Consider the following 22,649-nt stretch of genomic DNA (forward strand, 5'->3'; position numbering starts at 1 on the left):
CCTGGATATGATCTGTAGGTGATTGAAAAAAGCAAGCTCTGAGAGGACATCTAGTATGTGGTCCAATTTTTTGTTTCAAAACAAAGCAAAAACCATATGCAGAAGAGAAAAATTGAAATTGTTATAGTCTCTGGACAGTGAGATTATGGGTGATTTTTTTTTTTCTTCTACTTACCTGATTTTCAGATTTTCTTTCTTTTTTTTTTTTAATTATATATTTTTTTGAGACGGAGTCTCACTCTGTCGCCCAGGCTGGAGTGCAGTGGCGTGATCTTGGCTCACTGCAAGCTCTGCCTCCAGGGTTCATGCCATTCTCCTACTTTAGCCTCCTGACTAGCTGGGACTACAGGCGCCTGCCACCATGCCCAGCTAATTTTTTGTATTTTTAGCAGAGATGGGGTTTCACCATGTTAGCCAGGATGGTCTTGATCTCCTGACCTGGTGATCTGCCTGCCTCGGCCTCCCAAAGTGCTGGGATTGGAGGCATGAGCCACCGTGCCCAGCTATTTTCAGATTTTCTATAGTGAAAACAGTAATAAGGAAAAAGACAGAACAAATTATTTTTTAAATTAAGAAAATGGAGCCAGGCACGGTGGCTCAAGCCTATAATCTCAGCACTTTGGGAGGCCGAGACGGGCGGATCACGAGGTCAGGAGATCGAGACCATCCTGGCTAACACAGTGAAACCCCCTCTCTACTAAAAAAATACAAAAAATTAGCCGGGCGCAGTGGTGGGTGCCTGTAGTCCCAGCTACTCAGGAGGCTGAGGCAGGAGAATGGCGTAAACTCGGGAGGCGGAGCTTGCAGTGAGCTGAGATCCGGCCATTGCACTCCAGCCTGGGCAACAGAGCGAGACTCTGTCTCAAAAAAAAAAAAAAAAAGAAAGAAAATGGAACAGATTGTGTTTCTGTGGAAAAAGACTAGAGTGAAAGTTCTCATAGATGCCTCAAGGAATTTGTCCATTTGTGTCACTGATACTTCCTTAGCATTTAGCAATATTGGCTAGTCAATCAAACACTAAGAGTAAAACAGTATTGACACCTTTTTGTCATTTCAGTCTTATTTCTGTTAGAACAAGGGTGGTCATTTTTCTGGTTTTGAACGTACCTGCTGATAAACTACCTCTGAGTTCCTAAGAACTGTTTGGGGTAATTAGTCACACTTTGACTGCTTTTGAATTAACGAGTTGTTTTCTTACACCCAGGGTTTTCCATGCAGACTGTAGCTGCTGTGGGAAACAGGAGGCAGTGGGATGGAGGAGCGCCTCAGGCTCTGCTGCAGATGATGGCAGTGGCCGACATCACCTCCACCTGCCCCACGGGGCCTGAGGGTGAGTCTGTGCTTAGTGTCAGTCGTCAGGAAGGGAAGACCAAGGACCCGTACAGCCCGGTGCTCATCCTGATGTGATAGTCTACTTCTCAGTACAACCCTATAGATCTTGTATCAGACACTTTCAAATATGTTGTTTTGATATCTCCCTACTCCTAAAGAGACTTGCCTGCTAATTATCCTGGACAGACGACCACTCTAGACATGCACATATAAAGGAGGAAAAATCCAGGATGCCACCTTCCTCGGAGTGAGGGAAAATGCATGAGGAAGGGCAGCTGACTTGATTTACCTTCCAAGGCCAGCTCAACAACTTTTTTTGTGATTTCATAGGGTCATTTTTTTTCTACCAGTAAAATTAGAATGAAAAGAGTAGCTATCTCTACAAGATTTAGAGAGTTAATAGTTCAAAGACACATATAAATTGCTTTGAAGCCAATGTGCTATTTAAATGTTAGAAGTGTTTAGGATATGATGATGTTTTCTACCTAAATTCCTTCATTTACATTTGAACCTCTCACATAGCCTTTCCTTAGAAGAGGATCATAGCAGGCTGGGCGTGGTGGCTCACGCCTGCAATCCCAGCACTTTGGGAGGCTGAGGTGGGCAGATCATGAGGTCAGGAGTTCAAGATCAGCCTAGCCAACATGGTGAAACCCCATCTCTACTAAAAATAGAAAAATTAGCCGGGTGTGATGGCACACACCTGTAATCCCAGCTACTCGGGAGGCTGAGGCAGGAGAATTGCTTGAACCTGGGAGGCGGAGGTTGCTGTGAGCCAAGATCGTGCTACTGTACTCCAGCACTCCAGCCTGGCTGACAGAGTGAGACTCTGTCTCCAAAGAAAAAAAAAAAGGGGGCCATAACAGCCTCCAACCTCTGGATGCTATCTTCACAGGTGGTAAAGCTTTTTATTGGCCGGGCGCGGTGGCTCAAGCCTGTAATCCCAGCACTTTGGGAGGCTGAGACGGGTGGATCACGAGGTCAAGAGATCGAGACCATCCTGGCTAATACGGTGAAACCCCGTCTCTATTAAAAAATACAAAAAACTAGCCGGGCGAGGTGGCGGGCGCCTGTAGTCCCAGCTACTCGGGAGGCTGAGGCAGGAGAATGGCGTAAACCCGGGAGGCGGAGCTTGCAGTGAGCTGAGATCTGGCCACTGCACTCCAGCCTGGGTGACAGAGCGAGACTCCTCCTCAAAAAAAAAAAAAAAAAAAAGATTTTTATTACTTGTTTCCTATGTTCTTGATAACATGGGCTGAAAGGGAGCTAAAATTTGTACATGTGCTGTAAGTTGAAATATGTAAGTATATCACTGAAATGAGCAATTATGTGTATAAATTGAGTTTTCCCTCAATTGTCTTACTAAGTTATAAATCAATTTAAAATAGGCAAATAGAATAAAAATTTTATCACACCGAAAAAGCCAGTTTACAAAGCAATGACTCTTCCCCCCATCAGCTATGTGACAAGAAGTCACTAAACTTTTCTATATCTCGGCTTCTTTATTAGTAAAATGAGAGGTGGGATTAGGTTACCTCCAAGGTTTTAACATTCTGTGATCTTATACAAATGCAAGTGAAGAAGCATTTTTATTTTTAATAACACTTTCCTCTTCAGATGGCCAAGTTACTGTGATTGAAGGCATTCCAGAAAACAGGAAACAGTGGCGGCATGAAGCTCCAGGAACTTTAATGAGTGTTTTGGCAGCAGCACATCTAATGAGTAGCTCATTTTCTGCCGATGAAGGAGAATTTGGTATGTAGTTTATTTTTAACAACATAACCAGTCCCCAGAGGAATTTTGTCAAGATTTGCAAATGCCGAAAGGGGATAAAAATACCTTCAGCTGGGAGAGAGAATTGGGAGGGTGTCTAGCCTTTTCAGAAGCTGATTTGCTTTGTCCAATCCTATTCCAAATGCTACTAACAAAAGACATGAGCTTTCTAGGAGAGTGGTGTAATTTTCTTTAATACAATCAGCTGACAACTGGTGAAAAGTTTTTTTTTTTTTTAAAATAATTATACTATATTATTTGTATTTATTTATTTATTTATTTTTTTATTATACTTTAAGTTCTAGGGTACATGTGCATGACGTTTATATCATGTATAACTCCCCATTGCAATCCCTCCCTCCTCCCCCCTCCCCATGATAGGCCCCAGTGTGTGATGTTCCCCTTCCCGAGTCCAAGTGATCTCATTGTTCAGTTCCCACCTATGAGTGAGAACATGCGGTGTTTGGTTTTCTCTTCTTGTGATAGTTTGCTAAGAATGATGGATTCCAGCTGCATCCATGTCCCTACAAAGGACGCAAACTCATCCTTTTTGATGGCTGCATAGTATTCCATGGTGTATATGTGCCACATTTTCTTAATCCAGTCTGTCACAGATGGACATTTGGGTTGATTCCAAGTCTTTGCTATTGTGAATAGTGCCGCAATAAACATACGTGTGCATGTGTCTTTGTAGTAGAGTAATTTATAATCCTTTGGGTATATACCCAGTAGTGGGATGGCTGGGTCATATGGTACATCTAGTTCTAGATCCTTGAGGAATCGCCATACTGTTTTCCATAATGGTTGAACTGGTTTACAATCCCACCAACAGTGTAAAAGTGTTCCTATTTCTCCACATCCTCTCCAACACCTGTTGTTTCCTGACTTCTTAATGATTGCCATTCTAACTGGTGTGAGATGGTATCTCATTGTGGTTTAAATAGGGCTAGTGGCTTTGGAGCTGATGATCTAGTATTGTTTTGCTCTACCTGAGTCAGTTTATTTCTGACAGCTATTCAGTGGACTATCCCATGGACAATAAAAATACACCATAATATAATTTGTTTTTTCCTCCAATTTTTAGCAAGATTCTGCTTTTGTTTACTTTAAGGCAGGAGTCCCCAACCCTCAGGCCGCAGACCAGTGCCAGTCTGTGGCCTGTTAGGAACCAGGCCACACAGCAGGAAGTGAGTGGCGGGCAGGTGAACATTACTGCCTGAGCTCTGCCTCCTGTCAGATCAGCAGCTGCATTCAGTTCTTATAGGTGCTTGAACTCTATTGTGAACTGTGCATGTGAGAGATCTATGCTGTGTGCTCCTTATGAGAATCTAATGCCTGATGATCTAAGGTATCCGAAACCACCCCCTTCCCTGCCCCCATCAAAAAATTGTCTTCCATGAAACTGGTCCCTGGTGCCAAAAAGGCTGGGAACTGCTGCTTTAAGGGAAGCCAACCATCATTTTCTAAAATTTGAGGGGCCTGGATGTAATGGCTCACACCTATAATTCCAGGACTTTGGGAGGCTGAGGCAGGAGGATCTCTTGAGGCTAGGAGTTGGAGGATGCTGTGAACTATGATCACTGCTCTTCAGCCTGGCTGACAGAGCAAGAACTTGTCTCTAAAAATAAAGTTTGAGGGAAATCACATCATAATGAGGGTTTGGTCTTATATTAGGTATTCAAGTGTGAAGTGCTACAAGAAAAGCTACTGCAGGCAAGCAGGGATCCCAGGAGCATCTCCATGAGTGTGAGGTCTGGGATCTGGTATTGTGGTGAAGTGGGGTTGAGCAACAAGTAGAAAAACTAAGGTACTAGATACTCTTGGAGGCTGATAAATGTTTACAGAGTTAGGCGAGGCATGGTGGCTCACGCCTATAATTCCAGCACTTTGGGAGGCCGAGGCGGGCAGATCACCTGAGGTCAGGAGTTCAAGACCAGCCTGGCCAACGTGGTGAAACCCCGTCTCTACTAAAAATACAAAAATTAGCTGGGCATGGTGGCAGGTGCCTGTAATCCCAGCTACTTGGGAGGTTGAGGCAGGAGAAATGCTTGAACCTGGGAGGCAGAAGTTGCAGTGAGCCGAGATCGGCCATTGCACTTCAGCCTGGGGGACAAGAGTGAGATTTCGTCTCAAAAAAAAAAAAGTTTACAAAGCTAATTACCACTACAAAAACAAAGTAATTTTTAACTGTCAGTTGAGTCCCAACAATTAATGAATACACACTTTATAATAGTTTGAAATAGGCTTTCTAATGGAATTTTTTTATGTGGAACAGGACATTTTACTAACACATCTAAATATCTTTGTTTCTCTGAAGTACGAAGCCAACAGTTTAAGATTATAAACTCATAATTAGTCATTAATGTCTCAGCATTATATGTTATTTGGAGATGATCTAGATAGTTAATGAATACCTATGATTTAACTTAGCTTAGCAAAACTCGAGGAGAAAAAGTTACCAAAAGGATTTGAAAAACCTTTTTTAAGTAAACACATTATAAAATCTAATTATTATTAAAACTTCTACTTGTCCAGGCTCATGCCTGTAATCCCAGCCCTTTGGGAAGCTGAGGCAGGAGGATCACTTGAGCCCAGGAGTTCGAGGCTGCCGTGAGCCATGATCATGCCACTGCACTCCAGTTAGTGTGACAGAGTGAGACTCCAACTCTAAACAAACAAACAAAAACCTCTTATTTCGTTACATTTATTTATTCCTTCTTAACAACTATGTTTGGAAATTTTCAGAAAACATTGGACAAATCTAGCCATCATCTTATTTCTTTATTAATCATTTCTACGGTTTGTGAATGTTAGGCAGTCACCACCAAAGCAAAAGCCCTAAGGTTAATACATGGATGTTTTGCTGATCAAATTACACTGCTGCTTTCATTAAACCAATAAAGTAGTCTTATTTACCAAAAATTTACCCAATTTATAATAATTAAAAGGCATTTGAGTTCATTTCTACTTTTCTGATAAAATATTTCATTTAAGCACCTACTTTTTCTTTAAGCCAATTAACTATAGCTCTTTCATATATTTTGGTAGTGAAATATCAACCAAACACAGGTTCAGCTGCCCTCCGCTTGCAAAATTGAATAACAAGGACAAGGTGCAGTAGAAGGAAAGTGCCTTTATTTTTCAGTGCTAGCAGTGGGGAGATGGTTCAGGCTCCTGCCTTAATAAAACCACTTCAGAATTCTCAGGCGAAATGCTAGGGCTTAAGAAGGGGAAGTTTGGTATGGAGGGCATGTGGGGCGAGATGGTGCAAGTCTACGAGACTTGTTCCAATGACTCAAGTTATTGCCCCATCTGGTGAATGGGCTGGTACCATCTCAGGCTTGTCTGGGCTGTAAATTAGCTGCGGCCTTGTAATCTCCTGGTGGGGTAGAATTTCATAGGCATCTGGATTGTCTCAAGATTCAGTCTCTGGAACTTCTAAGCAAACATAATTAGATAAGCCAGCAATGCAAGGGAGTGCTTGGTGGAAAGAAAGTCAAGATTATTATTTCATTACTAAAAAGTTAATACAGAGGGCTGCAGGAGGAAAAAAATTAAAAATAGGGCACACAGTTACAAAATCACATACACATGATACATATAAACATACACGCGGAAGCAGATTTTATAGCTTCATAAGGCTTTCATTTGCCAGTTTTCAAATAATTTTTCCTCCAACTTTATTTTTTATTTTATTTTTTTTGAGACAGAGTCTCACTTTGTCATCCAGATTGGAGTTTTGGCTCACTGCACCCTCTACCTGCCAGGTTCAAGCGATTTTCCTGCCTCAGCCTCTGGAGCAGCTGGGATTATAGTCGTGTGCCACTACACCCAGCTAATTTTTGTATTTTTAGTACACACTTTCACCATGTTGGCCAGGCTGGTTTCGAACTCCTGACCTCAAGTGATCCACCTGCCTCAGCCTCCCAAAGTGCTGGGATTACAGGCATGAGCCACCGCACCCGGCCTTAGCCACCACGTCCTTTGGACTATCAGTCTCTTGATTACCTGTTCCATTGCCCTAAACAATTGTTAGCAAGCCAACCCTCAATTTGTACTTCTGAAAGGACGACTTTTAAGGGCACAGAACTTAAATCTAAACACTATTATTTGCTGACAAAAAAAGGGCACAGTCAAGGTTTAGTCAAGATAAGATTGCCAAGAAAGGTGTCTGGAACAAAGGTAAGGTTTGTTATGTGAACTTTAAACCAATGCCTTTTCCATCTTAAAAATTTCTGGTGGCTTGGGGTAGGGGGAGGCCTTACAAATGAAGATTTCCTTTATAGATATACTTTTTTTTTTTTACAAAGAGTTTTAAAACAGGGCCTAATATTTAATAAGTGAAAAGCAGGCAAAACTGGAAGGCAGTGCACCTAAATCTTTCAAAATCAAGGATCTCACTTCTATATTGAATCCTGGGTCCCCCACAAAGAGGGAAACACCAGGAGACTGTGCTTCTTCCTGCAAATACATTCCCCTGAGGCTGGTGGGTAACCTAATGCCAGTCAAGCTACTCTGTGAACAGCCCGTCCCCAACAGGAGTCTTATACTTTGGTGGTGAGTGTTCCCATAACCTCCAGGTGTTCAAACCTGTCTTTTAATCTAAATGCACACAGAAGTAAGTAGCCCCATCCAGTAATAACCATTCACTGTGTGTACCCAGAATATCTGAGATAGGTCTCAATCAATTTAGAAAGTTTATTTTGCCAAAGTTACAGATGCATCCATGACACAGCCTCAGGAGGTCCTGATGACATGTATCCAGGGTGGTCAGGGTACAGTTTGCTTTTATACATTTTAGCGAGACATGAGACATCAATTACTACGTGTAAATTGTACATTGGTTTGGTCCAGAAAAGAGGGGCAATTGAAGCAAGGTGGGGGCGGGGTGGGGGGAGGGCTTCCAGGTCATAGGTAGATAAGAGACAAAAGTTTGCATTCTTTTGAGTCCTTGATCAGCCTGTCACTGAATACACAATTTAGTCTGGCTCAGTGAATCTGCATTTTTACATAAACAATAGGGCAGAAGCAATCAGATATGCATTTGTCTCAGGTGAGCAGAGGGATGACTTTCTGTCCTGCACCTGTGGGAATCAGCTATCAGTTTACATTGCCAGGGTGAAATTCAACAGAACAGTTTTAGGGTAAAGATCCTGAGGCCTACAAGGAACTTCCTTGTGGGCAAATTGTGAGGGAGGTATGTAGCTTTATCATGATTGTAGCTATCTTAATTAGGAATAAGATCAGAGGCAAGTTTGCCTGACGTAGTCTTTAACTTTTCTCTTGCCTTAGTGATAAATCGGTCCCGAGATTTATTTTCCTTTCACAACTGCAGCCGCTCTCAGCCACTTCCAAAAACGACAGCTTTTATCAGTGACTTGTCAGCCATTGCACACACAAAAATCAGTTCTCTCTCATAGTACAATGTAATCTCTGGTACCCCAAAGTCAGATTGATCAAGTAACTTACTGCAAAAGACAGTAGAGCTTTAGATCTGAGAGGAACCTGCCCGTGACTCTTTGTACTCCACTAGGAAAACAGACCAACCTAAGGAGGGATGAGTGGCACCTTTTCTGCATTCCTTGGGGGATCTTAGAGTCATTAGACGTCTCCTGCAGATTCCTCCACGTGTTATTGGAAATGGCAAAAGGAAGGAGGAGCCAGAAGTGGAAGGAAATAGTAGAACAAGTTGTACAGGAGTCAATTTGGGGAGGTTTTTAAGGTACCTAAAAGGCCAATGAGAAGTTGTACATTTTTCTCAGTAGAAGTCATGCCAAAAAGATAGGAAGCAACTGAAAAAGAAATTTCTGGAAACAGCATCCAAAAGAAGAAAAAGCAGAAAAGGCCTTTAAAAAATGTTTATAGCCTAAATATTAAACTTTTAATTAACCCGCCTTCTGACCACAGAGTTCAAAAAAAAAAAAAAAAAGCCTCTGTCTTATAATTCTTTGTGATATGATTAAAAAACGAACACTAGGGCCAGGCACGGTGACACACCTCTGTAATCCCAGCACTTTGGGAGGCCGAGGCGGGCGGATCAGGAGGTCAGGAGTTCGAGACCAGCCTGACCAACATGGTAAAACTCCATCTCTACTAAAAATATAAAAATTAGCCGGGCGTAGTGGCACATGCTTGTAATCCCAGCTACTCAGGAGGCTGAGGCAGGAGAATCGCTTGAACCTGGGAGACAGAGGTTGCAGTGAGCCGAGATAGTGCCACTGCACTCCAGTCTGGGTGACAGAGCGAGACTCCATCTCAAAAAAAAAAAAAAAAAGCAACCCAACCAACCAAACAAATAAAAACAAAACTTTCCAAATCTCTTACTGGATTTCAACCAGGACAAAAATAAAATAGGTGTCCCATTCAGTTTGTCTAGTTCTGAAACTAGCTCTTTTTTTTCCCCCGATTGTGCACACAGAATGAATTAATTTAGACATTTGAAAGGATCTCATTTTGGCTACTGCTGCTTTTGACCATCCTGGGTGAGGTGAGTTCTGTTTCCTAGATATTTACAAGAGGACACCCCATAAATGTTATACATAAGTCCAGCTGGTGTTTTACTAACTGGAATTGGTCACAAATGAAAAACCAACCCACAATCTCAAACAATAGAAAACAGCTGCAATCTTAAAAGCACGCTATGTAAAAAGAGACCACTGGTGCCACACTGCCAATCCTTTGATTCAAACTTTCTCTCTTGAGGCAGAGATGAAAAACCTTGACCCCAACCTTCTGCTGTGAAATAGAGGAAGAAAAAAGGCAATTTTCTGCAGAGCTCTTTATCCGAATTTCCTGCCCAAAGACGAGACCAAAGCCCTCACTAAGAGAGAATTTGAAAAGTATCCAAAATAAAGTTTAGGCTTTCAACCAGAGTAGGAGGGCTGAATTCAGGAGAACTCACCTGAAGCACCTGATAGAACTTTTTATTTTTTAAAAAATTTTGTGGGTACATAGTAGGTGTATATATTTATGGGGTACATGGGACATTTTATACAGGCATGCAATATGAAATAAGCACATCATGAAGAATGAGGAATCTATCCCTCAAGAATTTATCCATTGAGTTGCAGACAATCCAGTTGTACTCTTTAAGTTACTTTAAAATATACAGTTAAGTTTTAATTGACTATAGTCACCCTTTTGTGATAGCAAATAGTAGGTCTAATTTATTCTATTTTGTACCCATTAACCATCCTTACCTCTCCCCTATTCCCCCACTACTCTTTCCAGCCTCTGGTAACTATTCTACTCTCTATGTCATGAGGTCAATTGTTTTGATTTTTAGGTGCCACAAATAAGTGGGAACATGTGATGTATGTCTTTCTGTGCCTGGCTTATTTCACTTAATACAGTGATCTCCAGTTCCATCCATGTTGTTGCAAATGACTGGATCTCATTCTTTTTTATGGCCGAATAGAACTCCACTGTGTATATGCACCACATTTTCTTTATCCATTCATCTGTTGATGGACACTTAGGTTGCTTTAAAATCTTAGCTATTATAAACAGTGCTGCAACAAACATAGGAGTGCAGCTACCTCTTTGATATACTGCTTTCCTTTCTTTTGAGTATATAGCCATCAGTGGCTCTGCTGAATCATATGGTAGCTCTATTTTTAGTTTGTTTGGGAACCTCCAAACTGTTCTCCATAGCAGTTATACTAATTTACATTCCTATGCATAGTGTATAAGGGTTTTGATATGGTTTGGATCTGTGTCCCCATCCAAATTTCATGTTGAAATGTAATCTCCAATGCTGGAGGTGGGATCTGGTGGGAGGTGATTGGATCATGGGGGTGGTTTCTCATGGTTTAGCACCATCTCCCTAGTGCTGTTCTCATGATAAAGTTCTCATGAGATCTGGTTGTTTAAAAGTATGTGGCATCCCCCACCCCCTTCCTTTTGTTCTGGTCATGTAAGACATGCCTGTTTCCCCTTTTCCTTCTGCCATGATTGTAAGTTTCTGGAGGCCTCCCCAGAAGCTGAGCAGATGGCCAGCATCATGCTTTCTGTACAGCCTGTGGAACTGAGAGTCAATGAAACCTATTTTCTCTTTAAAATACCCAGCTTTAGCAGTTTGAAATTGGACTAATACAGAAAATTGGTACTGAGAATGGGGCATTGCTATAAAGATACCTGGAAATAAGGGAGGAGACCACCCCTCATATTGTCTTATGCCCAATTTCTGCCTCCAAAGAAAGAAGACGTAAAAACTAAAAGGCAGAAATGAAATCCACAGGCAGACAGCCTGGCACCGCACCCTGGGCCTGGTAGTTAGAGATCGACCCCTGACCTAATTGGTTCTGTTATCTATAGATTACAGACATTGTATAGAAATGCACTGTGAAAATCCCTATCTTGTTTTGTTCTGATCTAATTACTGGTGTATGCAGCCCCCAGTCACGTACCCCCTGCTTGCTCAATCAATCGTGACCCTCTCACATGCACCCCCTTAGAGTTGTGAGCCCTTAAAAGGGACAGCAATTGCTCACTCGTGGAGCTCAGCTCTTGAGACAGAAGTCTTGCCGATGCCCCTGGCCGAATAAACCCCTTCCTTCTTTAACTGGGTGTCTGAGGAGTTTTGTCTGCCACTCGTCCTGATACAGAAATGTGGAACCAGCTTTGGAACTGGGTAACAGGTGGAGGTTGGAACAGTTTGGAGGGCTCAGAAGAACAGAGGAAGATGAGGGAAAGTTTGGAACTTCCTAGAGACTTGTTAAATGGTGACCAAAACACTGATGGGGTTATGGACAATGAAGTCCAGGTTTAGGAGGTCTCAGATGGAAATAAGGAACTTACTGGGAACTGGAGTAAAGATCACTTTTGTTATACTTTAGCAAAGAGGTTGGACAGTGCCCTTTCCCTAGGGATTTGTGGAACTGTTAAATTGAGAGAGATGATTTAGGGTATCTGGTGGAAGAAATTTCTAAGCAGCAAAGTGTTCAAGATGTGACCTAGCTGCTTCTAACAGCCTATGCTCATATGTGTAAGCAAAGAAGTGATCTGAAACTGGAATTTATATTTAAAAGGGAAGCAGAGGCTGGGCGTGGTGGCTTATGCCTGTAATCCCAGCACTTTGGGACGCCAGGGCAGTCCGATCACCAGGAGTTCGAGACCAGCCTGGCCAACATGGCGAAACCCTGTCTCTAATAAAAGACAAAAATTACCTGGGCATGGTGGTGTGCACCTGTACTTTCAGCTACTTGGGAGGCTGAGGTGGGAGGATCGCTTGAACCTGAGAGGTAGAGGTTGCAGTGAGCCAAGATTGCGCCACTGTACTTCAGCCTGGGCAATGGAGTGAGACTCCGTTTCAAAAAAAAAAAATGTAGAGGGTAAATTTGTGTTATCTGTTTTTTATCATGTGATGAATACATATTTGGTCTCTGTTTCTTTTTCCTAGGATACAGCTCCTAAAGCCCTTAGAATCCTTGAAGTAGTAAGAGTGTCTTTTGCAGGCCAATGGGATGACTGGTGGTTGGGGGCCCCTTGACAGTTTCAGGATGGGGGCTGTTTATCAGAAAGACCAAGGCAGGATTAAGATTGGAACTTTCAGCCTCCTTCCCCCTATCTCCAGGGGGACAGAGGGGCTGGAGACTGAGTTCAATCACCAATGGCCAATGATTTGACCAATCACTCCCAGGTAATGAAACTTCTATGAAAACCCCTATATGGCAAAGTTTGGAGAGCTTCTGGGTTGGTGTGCACATCATGTGGTGGGAAGGTGGTGTACCACAAACTCCACAGGGACAGAAGCCCCTGTGCTTTGGACCCTTTGCCCAATGTACTTTTCCATCTGGCTTTTCATTTGTATTTTAATAATAAACCAGTGATAGTATTTTCCAGGGTTCTGTAAACCATCCTAGTAGACTGTTAACCTGAGGAGGAGTTGTGGAAATCCCCGACCATGTAGCCAATGAAGACAGAAGTGTGGGTAACTTCGAGACTTGCTACTTGAGACTGGCCTCTGAAGTGAGAGCAGTCTTCTGAGACTGATCCCTTCTTTAACCTTTAACCCTTGGAGTTCTGGGTAGTTAGTGCTGGAATTGAATTGAATTGTAGGACACCCAGTTGGTGTCAGAGAATTGGTTGATGTGGGTGAAGCAGCACTGTTGTCTAGGGTAAATACCCGAGATTCATTGTCTCACGGCCATGGAAAACTAGGACATGGACAGACCCCACAGTGAGGTTAAAAGCAGAAGTTTACTAGGTGAAAGTGTGGCAGGATGAGCCACAGACAAAACCCCTCAGACACCGAGATAGTGAAGGGAGTGGCTTTAATCAGCTGGGAGCATCAGCAGGCTAGCGTCTTAATATCTGAGCTCTTCAGGTGCTCAACTTCTGTCCCTTTTAAGGGCTCACAACTCTAAGGGGGTCCACGTGAGAGGGTCGTGATCGATTGAGCAAGCCAGGGGGTACATGACAGGGGCTGCAAGCACCGGTGGTCAGAGTGAAACAGAACAGAACGGGAGGTTTCACAATGTCTTTCCATACAATGTCTGGAATCTATAGATAACATCAGTTGCTAGGTCAGGGGTTGAATTTTAACTACCAGGCTTAGGTTAGGCAGGCCCAGGCCTGGTTTCAGGTCTGGTTCCTAGGCGTTGGGCTAGGAACCCAAACTACCCAAGCTACCTGCCTTTAGTTTTGCTTCTCTTTCCTTTTCTGAGTATAAAATAATATAAAACAATATGAGAGAGTCTCTCTCTTCCCTCAAACGAAAGAGAAAAGCTCTCTGCTACAGAGAGGGGTCCTGGAGAACATGGCTTGCTGCTTCCACAGCGAAATGTATTTTTATAGATGAGCGTCAGGGGGCGGCGTCTGATTTACGTAGGGCATGAAAGATTAGTTGAACCAGGTGTGCCATTTGCATAGCACTTGAAGAAGCTGGCCACCCCACCCTAATCTTTTATTATGCAGATGGATTCTCTACCTGGTTGGTACCATGTTGCCTGGTTTTTCACTGTACATGTGGTGACAAAGAAAAGGGATGATGGAGCCTCCATGTTGAACATATCTGGCTTTAAGGTAGCCCTTTTCCATTGGCACAACTGCCAGCATTCACCTGTGCAAACTTCCAGCTGGCTTATCCATGTCTGCAGCTCAGTTTTTCAGGCTGCTCTTTGTTAGAGAAGAAATGATTTGGGGGCTGCTATTTGTTAAAAGAGACATTCCGCTGAGGACTCTGTTGCCCTTACTATGAGTCTAAATAATTTCTTTTTATCTCTTGTATCATGGTGAAAAAAAATGTGTACATATTTAGTGTCAGAAGTGTTGTGAGTGAAAACAGTTCAGATACAGAAAAAATAAAATTTAAATTTAAAATGGATCACGAGGTCAGGAGATCGAGACCATCCTGGCTAACATGGTGAAACCCTGTCTCTACTAAAAAATACAAAAAACTAGCCAGGTGAGGTGGTGGGCGCCTGTAGTCCCAGCTACTCCGGAGGCTGAGGCAGGAGAATGGCGTAAACCCGGGAGGCGGAGCTTGCAGTGAGCTGAGATCCGGCCACTGCACTCCAGCCTAGACGATAGAGCGAGACTCCGTCTCAAAAAAAAATAAAAATAAAAAATAAAAAAATAATAAAATGGACATCAGGGACTCAAAAAGTAATTCAGGAGTCCCTGATTGTCTCATGAATTGTTTCATTGTCATGCACGTCCATGTGAAGAGATCACCAAACAGGCTTTGTGTGAGCAACATGGCTGTTTATTTCATCTTGGTGCAGGCGGGCTGAGTCCGAAAAGAGAGTCAGCAACAGGAGATAAAGGTGGGGCCGTTTTATAGGATTTGGGTAGGTAAAGGAAAATTACAGTTAAAGGGGGGTTGTTCTCTGGCGGGCAGGAGTGGGGGTCACAAGGTGCTCAGTAGGGGCGCTTTTTGAGCCAGGATGAGCCAGGAAAAGGAATTTCACAAGATAATGTTATCACTTAAGGCAAGGACCGGCCATTTTCACTTCTTTTGTGGTGGAATGTCATCAGTTAAGGCGGGGCAGGGCATTCGCACGTCTTTTGTGATTCTTCAGTTACTTCAGGCCATCTGGGCCTATACGTGCAAGTCACAGGGGATGCGATGGCTTGGCTTGGGCTCAGAGGCCTGACATTCATTATGGTGTTTTTGTTGGAATCAGGATCCAAAAAAGTTTGATATGTCCAAAAAAAGTAATTCATAGGAGGAGTTAGACTGGATTGAAGAATTTTTGTTATATTGTATCCAGTTTATTTCACTTACATTTTTCTTATAAATGTGCAAGAGTGATATAGGATTAAGAATGTATACTGAGAAGAATCTAAAAGCATTATACTAATTTATATTCATAAAATATAAATCAATGATTTATATTTAGGGAATATAAATTCTAAAGGCTAAGAAAACATGTTATTTCATTGGGAACATTTTATTTGTGATTGACATATGAAATAAAAGCACATCTTACAATCGTAGAATCTTAGAGTAGTTGAGGGGGTGCTGCATTGCTATAAAGAAATTTTTTTTTTTTTTTTTTTGAGACGGAGTCTCGCTCTGTCGCCCAGGCTGGAGTGCAGTGGCCGGATCTCAGCTCACTGTAAGCTCTGCCTCCCGGGTTTATGCCATTCTCCTGCCTCAGCCTCCCGAGTAGCTGGGACTGCAGGCATCCGCCACCTTGCCCGGCTAGTTTTTTGTATTTTTTAGTAGAGACAGGGTTTCACCAGGTTAGCCAGGATGGTCTCGATCTCCTGACCTCGTGATCCGCCCGTCTCGGCCTCCCAAAGTGCTGGGATTACAGGCTTGAGCCACCACGCCCGGCCTATAAAGAAATATTAATCAGCCTCACCAACATGGTGAAACCCCATCTCTACTAAAAATACCAAAATTAGCTGGGCGTGGTGGCATGTGCCTGTAATCCCAGCTACTCAGGAGGCTTAGGCAGGAGAATGGCTTGAACCAGGGAGGCGGAGGTTGCAGTGAGCCGATCACACCACTGCACTCCAGCCTGGGTGACAGAGTGAGACTCTGTCTCAAAAAAAAAAAAGAAATGAAATATTGTACTATCTTCAGTCTAGTCCTTTTCCCAAGAGAGAAAGAAAAGCACATTTTAAGTAAAAAAAAGAAACAACAAAAAAAAACCCTGCAATACAAAACAAAACGAAACAAAAAGATGAAGGTGTGTGTGTGCTTTGGGTTTTCCCTACAGGCATTCACGATGAAGCCTAACCATGGTGGGATACTCAGATTATAGAAACAGTGGATAATAAGAGTGGTTTAACTGCGGTAAATCTTTTTTTAACACAAAGATTTTTAAAATTTTTCTAATACAGTGAAATTATCTACCCCAAAAGTGGACGTGTTTTATCTCTTCCTATCTGACCCTTATTCCTGTCACTTTTTCTTATCTGCTTGTGTTATCATCCCTTTCTTATTCTCTGTTTTGATGGCAATGGCTAAAAAGTTTACCATTATATTGATGTTCACTATCAGGTTTTTGGTATATGCCCCTCATTGGGTATATAGGCTGGGATGTTTTCATATCTTTCTCTGTCATTTCTTTAGCAATGGGAACATTAAAACAATGTCTACCCAAAGAAGAAGATGAAGGGAAGGTAGAAATGGTCTCTGGCATTGAAGTAGATGCAGAACAACTAAAACCAAGATCTGATGATGATGATACGTAAGTAGATCATTTACCCATACCTAAGTCAAGCACTGGAACAAAGTGAAAATGCTGCTGCTGAGACATTCAAAATAGCCAACTGTGACCTAGCTACAAAGATCAAGTTTTACAATGCACGGGTTTGGTTCTGGGCTCCCCATTCTTCTCCAACAGCATCATTTTCTACATTGGCACTGGTGATATTCTGTCTTAACTTCCGTGGCTTCCATCGTACCTCCTGATACCTGGTGGGGCTAGTCCTCACACCTTGTGCTAGTCTTCACAGCTTTTTCTTCAAAATTATCTTAACTATTGTTGCCCGTTCCTCATCATACACTGTATATCAAGGTTGTCCAAGCCACAGCCCAGGACAGCTTTGAATGTGGCCCAAGACAAGTTTGTAAACTTTCTTAAAACGTTATGAGATTTTTTTGCAATTTTTTCTTTTTAGCTCATCAGCTATCATTAGTGTTAGTGTATTTTATGTGTGGCCCAAGACAGTTCTTCCAATGTGCCAGGGAAGCCAAAAGATTGGACACCCCGGTGTACATCTTTGCATTCTCTTACAAAGTGTGAGAAACTTTGTTGGGATTTTGGTGGGAATGACATTTTATTTATTGATTAAATTATGGGAATTGGCATATTTGGGATTATGAATCTTTTAAAATTATTGTTATTATTATTTGAGACAGAGTCTCACTCTGTTGCCCAGGCTGGAGTGTGGTGGCACAATCACAGCTCACTGCAGCCTCGAACTCCTGGGCTCAAAGGAATCCTCCCACCTCAGCTTCCTAAGTAGCTGGGACCACAGGCACATGCCACCATGCCCAGCTAATGTTTTTTATTTTTTGTAGAGATGAGGTCTTGTTATGTTGTGCAGGCTGGTCTTGAACTCCAGCTTCAAGTTGTCCTCGCACCTTGGCCACCAAAAGTGCTGGGATTACAGGTGTGAGCCACTGCACTTGGCCTAAAAATTATTTTTAATTGGCAAATAAAAATTGTATTAATATATACTTATGGTATACAACATGATGTTTTGAAATATGTACACATTGTGGAATAAAAATAGCTAAATCAAGCTAATAAATATATGCATTACCTCACATGCTTATTGTTTATTTGTGGTGAGAGCACTTAAAATCTACTCTCAGCAATTTTCAAGTATACAATAAATTGTTATTAACTATAGTCACCATGCTGTACCATAGATCTTCTGAAATTATTCCACCTAAGTGAAGTTCTGTACTCTTTGACCAACATCTCCTGGCTTTCCCTTCCACCTTCTCCCTAGAAACCACCATTCTACTCTCTGCTTCTATGAGTTTAATTGTTTTCGATTCCACATGTTAGTGAGCTCATATGGTGTTTGTCTTTCTGGTCTGACTTATTTCACTTGGCAGAATGCCCTCCAGGTTCATCCATGTTGTCACAAATGCCAGAATTTCCTTCTTTTTAAAGGCTGAATAGTATTCCATCCTGTATACATACCATATTTTCTTTATCCATTCATGCACTGATGTGATTATGAATCTTAACATCCATAAATATAGTATAGCTCTCGATTTATGTCTCTCTTTTCTTTGTATTTTTAAATATTTTTATAATTTTCTTTATGGCATAGGAACCACTTAATTTTGTTGTTGTTGGTATTTTAAATGGGATTTTTTTGTATTTTAATTTTATTAATTTTTTGTAGAGATGGAGTCTCACAGTGTTGCCCAGGCTGATCTCGAACTCCTGGGCTCCAGTGATCCTCCCATCTCAGCCTCCAGAATGCTAGGATTATAGGCATGAGCCACTGTGCCTGCCTAATTTTTTTTAATTGAAAAATGATGATTTTACATATTCATAGGGTACACAGTGATGTTTCAATACATATGAAGTATAGCAGTCAGTTCAGGGTAATTAGCATATCCATCATCTCAAACATTTATTGTTTCTTTGTGTTGGGAGCATTTAATATCCTCCTTCTAGTGATTAAAAACTATATACCATATTACTATTAACTGTAGTCATCCTACAGTGGTGTAGAACACTAGAATTTATTCCTCTTATCTAGCTGTAATTTTCTGTCCTTTAAAAAATCTCTCCCTTTTTCCCTCTTGTGTTTTCAAATTTGCTACTGCTAACGTATAGAACACTACTGATGTATCCTGTAACTTCACTAAACTCTCTTATTAGTTATAAATTTTGGAGTCCTTTGAATTTTTAAAATTTTATTATAATTTACTTAACATTTGTTTTGAGACAGGGTCTTTCTCTGTTGCCCAGGCTGGAGTGTGGCAGCATGATCATATTCACTGCAGCCTTGAACTCCTGGGCTCAGGTGATCCTCTTGCCTCAGCCTCCAGAATAGCTGAGACTACAGGTGTAGCATGCCACCATGGCCAGCTAATTTTTTTGTTTTTTGTAGAGATGGGGTCTTGCTATGTTGCCCAGGCTTATCTTGAACTCCTGGCCTCAAGTGATCCTCCCACTTGGGCCTCCCATGAAGTAAACTGTGAGCCAAATGCTGGGATTACATCATGAGCCACTGTACATGGCCCATAATTTACTTTTAAAATGCATATCGGGGGCGGAGCAAGATGGCCGAATAGGAACAGCTCCAGTCTCCAACTCCCAGTGCGAGCGACACAGAAGACCAGTGATTTCTGCGTTTTCAACTGAGGTACTGGGGTCATCTCACTGGGGAGTGCTGGACAATCGGTGCTGGTCAGCTGCTGCAGCCGGACCAGCGAGAGCTGAAGCAGGGCGAGGCATCGCCTCACCTGGAAGCGCAAGGGGGAAGGGAATCCGTTTCCCTAGCCAGGGGAACTGAGACACACAACACCTGGAAAATCGGGTAACTCCCACCCCAATACTGCGCTTTAAGCAAACAGGCACACCAGGAGAATATATCCCACACCTGGCTGGGAGGGTCCCACGCCCGCGGAGCCTCCCTCACTGCTAACACAGCAGTCTGCGGCGATCTATCCGCAAGGCAGCAGCCAGGCTGGGGGAGGGGCGCCCGTCATTGCTGAGGCTTAAGTAGGTAAACAAAGCCGCTGGGAAGCTCGAACTGGGTGGAGCTCACAGCAGCTCAAGGAAGCCTGCCTGTCTCGGTAGACTCCACCTCTGGGGACAGCGCACAGCTGAAGACCAATAGGGGAAGCAGCGGGGGCCGGTGCAGACGCAAACAACTCTGTCTGACAGCTTTGGGGAGAGCCGTGGATCTCCCAACGCGGAGGTTGAGATCTGAGAACGGACAGACTGCCTGCTCAGGTGGGTCCCTGACCCCTGAGTAGCCTAGCTGGGAGACATCCCCCACTAGGGGCAGTCTGACACCCCACACCTCACAGGGTGGAGTACACCCCTGAGAGGAAGCTTCCAAAGGAAGAATCAGACAGGTACACTCGCTGTTCAGCAATATTCTATCGTCGGCAACCTCTGCTGCTGATACCCAGGCAAACAGGGTCTGGAGTGGACCTCAAGCAATCTCCAACAGACCAACAGACAGTCCTTCTGACTGTCAGAAGGAAAACTATCAAACAGGAAGGACACCTATACCAAAACCCCATCAGTACGTCACCATCATCAAAGACCAGAGACAGATAAAACCACAAAGATGGGGAAGAAGCAGGGTAGAAAAGCTGGAAATTCAAAAAATAAGAGCGCATCTCCCCCTGCAAAGGAGCGCAGCCCATCGCCAGCAACGGATCAAAGCTGGTCAGAGAATGACTTTGACGAGATGAGAGAAGAAGGCTTCAGTCCATCAAACTTCTCAGAGCTAAAGGAGGAATTACGTACTCAGCGCAAAGAAACTAAAAATCTTGAAAGAAGAGTGGAAGAATTGACAGCTAGACTAATTAATGCAGAGAAGGTCATAAACGAAATGACAGAGATGAAAAACATGACATGAGAATATGTGACAAATGCACAAGCTTCAGTAACCGACTCGATCAACTGGAAGAAAGAGTATCAGCGATTGAGGATCAAATGAATGAAATGAAGCGAGAAGAGAAACCAAAAGAAAAAAGAAGAAAAAGAAATGAACAAAGCCTGCAAGAAGTATGGGATTATGTAAAAAGACCAAATCTACGTCTGATTGGGGTGCCTGAAAGTGAGGGGGAAAATGGAACCAAGTTGGAAAACACTCTTCAGGATATCATCCAGGAGAACTTCCCCAACCTAGTAGGGCAGGCCAACATTCAAATTCAGGAAATACAGAGAACGCCACAAAGATACTCCTCGAGAAGAGTGACTCCAAGACACATAATTGCCAGATTCACCAAAGTTGAAATGAAGGAAAAAATCTTAAGGGCAGCCAGAGAGAAAGGTCGGGTTACCCACAAAGGGAAGCCCATCAGACTAACAGCAGATCTCTCAGCAGAAACTCTACAAGCCAGAAGAGAGTGGGGGCCAATATTCAACGTTCTTAAAGAAAAGAATTTTAAACCCAGAATTTCATATCCAGCCAAACTAAGTTTCATCAGTGAAGGAGAAATAAAATCCTTTACAGATAAGCAAATGCTTAGAGATTTTGTCACCACCAGGCCTGCCTTACAAGAGACTCTGAAGGAAGCCCTAAACATGGAAAGGAACAACTGGTACCAGCCATTGCAAAAACACGCCAAAATGTAAAGACCATCGAGGCTAGGAAGAAACTGCATCAACTAACGAGCAAAATAACCAGTTAATATCATAATGGCAGGATCAAGTTCACACATAACAATATTAACCTTAAATGTTAATGGACTAAATGCTCCAATTAAAAGACACAGACTGGCAAACTGGATAAAGAGTCAAGACCCATCAGTCTGCTATATTCAGGAGACCCATCTCACATGCAGAGACATACATAGGCTCAAAATAAAGGGATGGAGGAAGATCTACCAAGCAAATGGAGAACAAAAAAAAAGCAGGAGTTGCAATCCTAGTCTCTGATAAAACAGACTTTAAACCATCAAAGATCAAAAGAGACAAAGAAGGCCATTACATAATGGTAAAGGGATCAATTCAACAGGAAGAGCTAACTATCCTAAATATATATGCACCCATACAGGAGCACCCAGATTCATAAAGCAAGTCCTTAGAGACTTACAAAGAGACTTAGACTCCCATACAATAATAATGGGAGACTTCAACACTCCACTGTCAACATTAGACAGATCAACGAGACAGAAAGTTAACAAGGATATCCAGGAATTGAACTCATCTCTGCACCAAGCGGACCTAATAGACATCTATAGAACTCTCCACCCCAAATCAACAGAATATACATTCTTCTGAGCACCACATCGCACTTATTCCAAAATTGACCACATAATTGGAAGTAAAGCACTCCTCAGCAAATGTAAAAGAACAGAAATTATAACAAACTGTCTCTCAGACCACAGTGCAATCAAACTAGAACTCAGGACTAAGAAACTCAATCAAAACCTCTCAACTACATGGAAACTGAACAACCTGCTCCTGAATGACTACTGGGTACATAACGAAATGAAAGCAGAAATAAAGATGTTCTTTGAAACCAATGAGAACAAAGATACAACATACCAGAATCTCTGGGACACATTTAAAGCAGTGTGTAGAGGGAAATTTATAGCACTAAATGCCCACAAGAGAAAGCAGGAAAGATCTAAAATTGACACTCTAACATCACAATTAAAAGAACTAGAGAGGCAAGAGCAAACACATTCAAAAGCTAGCAGAAGGCAAGAAATAACTAAGATCAGAGCAGAACTGAAGGAGATAGAGACACAAAAAACCCTCCAAAAAATCAATGAATCCAGGAGTTGGTTTTTTGAAAAGATCAACAAAATTGACAGACCGCTAGCTAGACTAATAAAGAAGAAAAGAGAGAGGAATCAAATAGACGCAATAAAAATGATAAAGGGGATATCACCACCGACCCCACAGAAATACAAACTACCATCA

The 22,649-nt window shown here is 42.4% G+C and overlaps 1 protein-coding gene across 1 annotated transcript in view; it reads left to right on the forward strand.

Annotated features, from left to right (window-relative positions):
- NEK5 (NIMA related kinase 5) overlaps positions 1 to 22,649 on the forward strand; it is a 97,605-nt gene that overhangs the window by 61,069 nt on the left and 13,887 nt on the right. The window contains exons 20-22 of the mRNA XM_033177640.1: positions 1,205 to 1,330; positions 2,950 to 3,087; positions 16,634 to 16,751. Of these exons, the coding sequence (XP_033033531.1) occupies positions 1,205 to 1,330; positions 2,950 to 3,087; positions 16,634 to 16,751 (382 nt within the window). The remainder of the gene's footprint in view (positions 1 to 1,204; positions 1,331 to 2,949; positions 3,088 to 16,633; positions 16,752 to 22,649) is intronic.

Source organism: Trachypithecus francoisi, unplaced genomic scaffold, assembly GCF_009764315.1.
Source record: "Trachypithecus francoisi isolate TF-2019V2 unplaced genomic scaffold, Tfra_2.0 Lachesis_group18, whole genome shotgun sequence".
In the NCBI taxonomy this organism is placed as follows: domain Eukaryota; kingdom Metazoa; phylum Chordata; class Mammalia; order Primates; family Cercopithecidae; genus Trachypithecus; species Trachypithecus francoisi.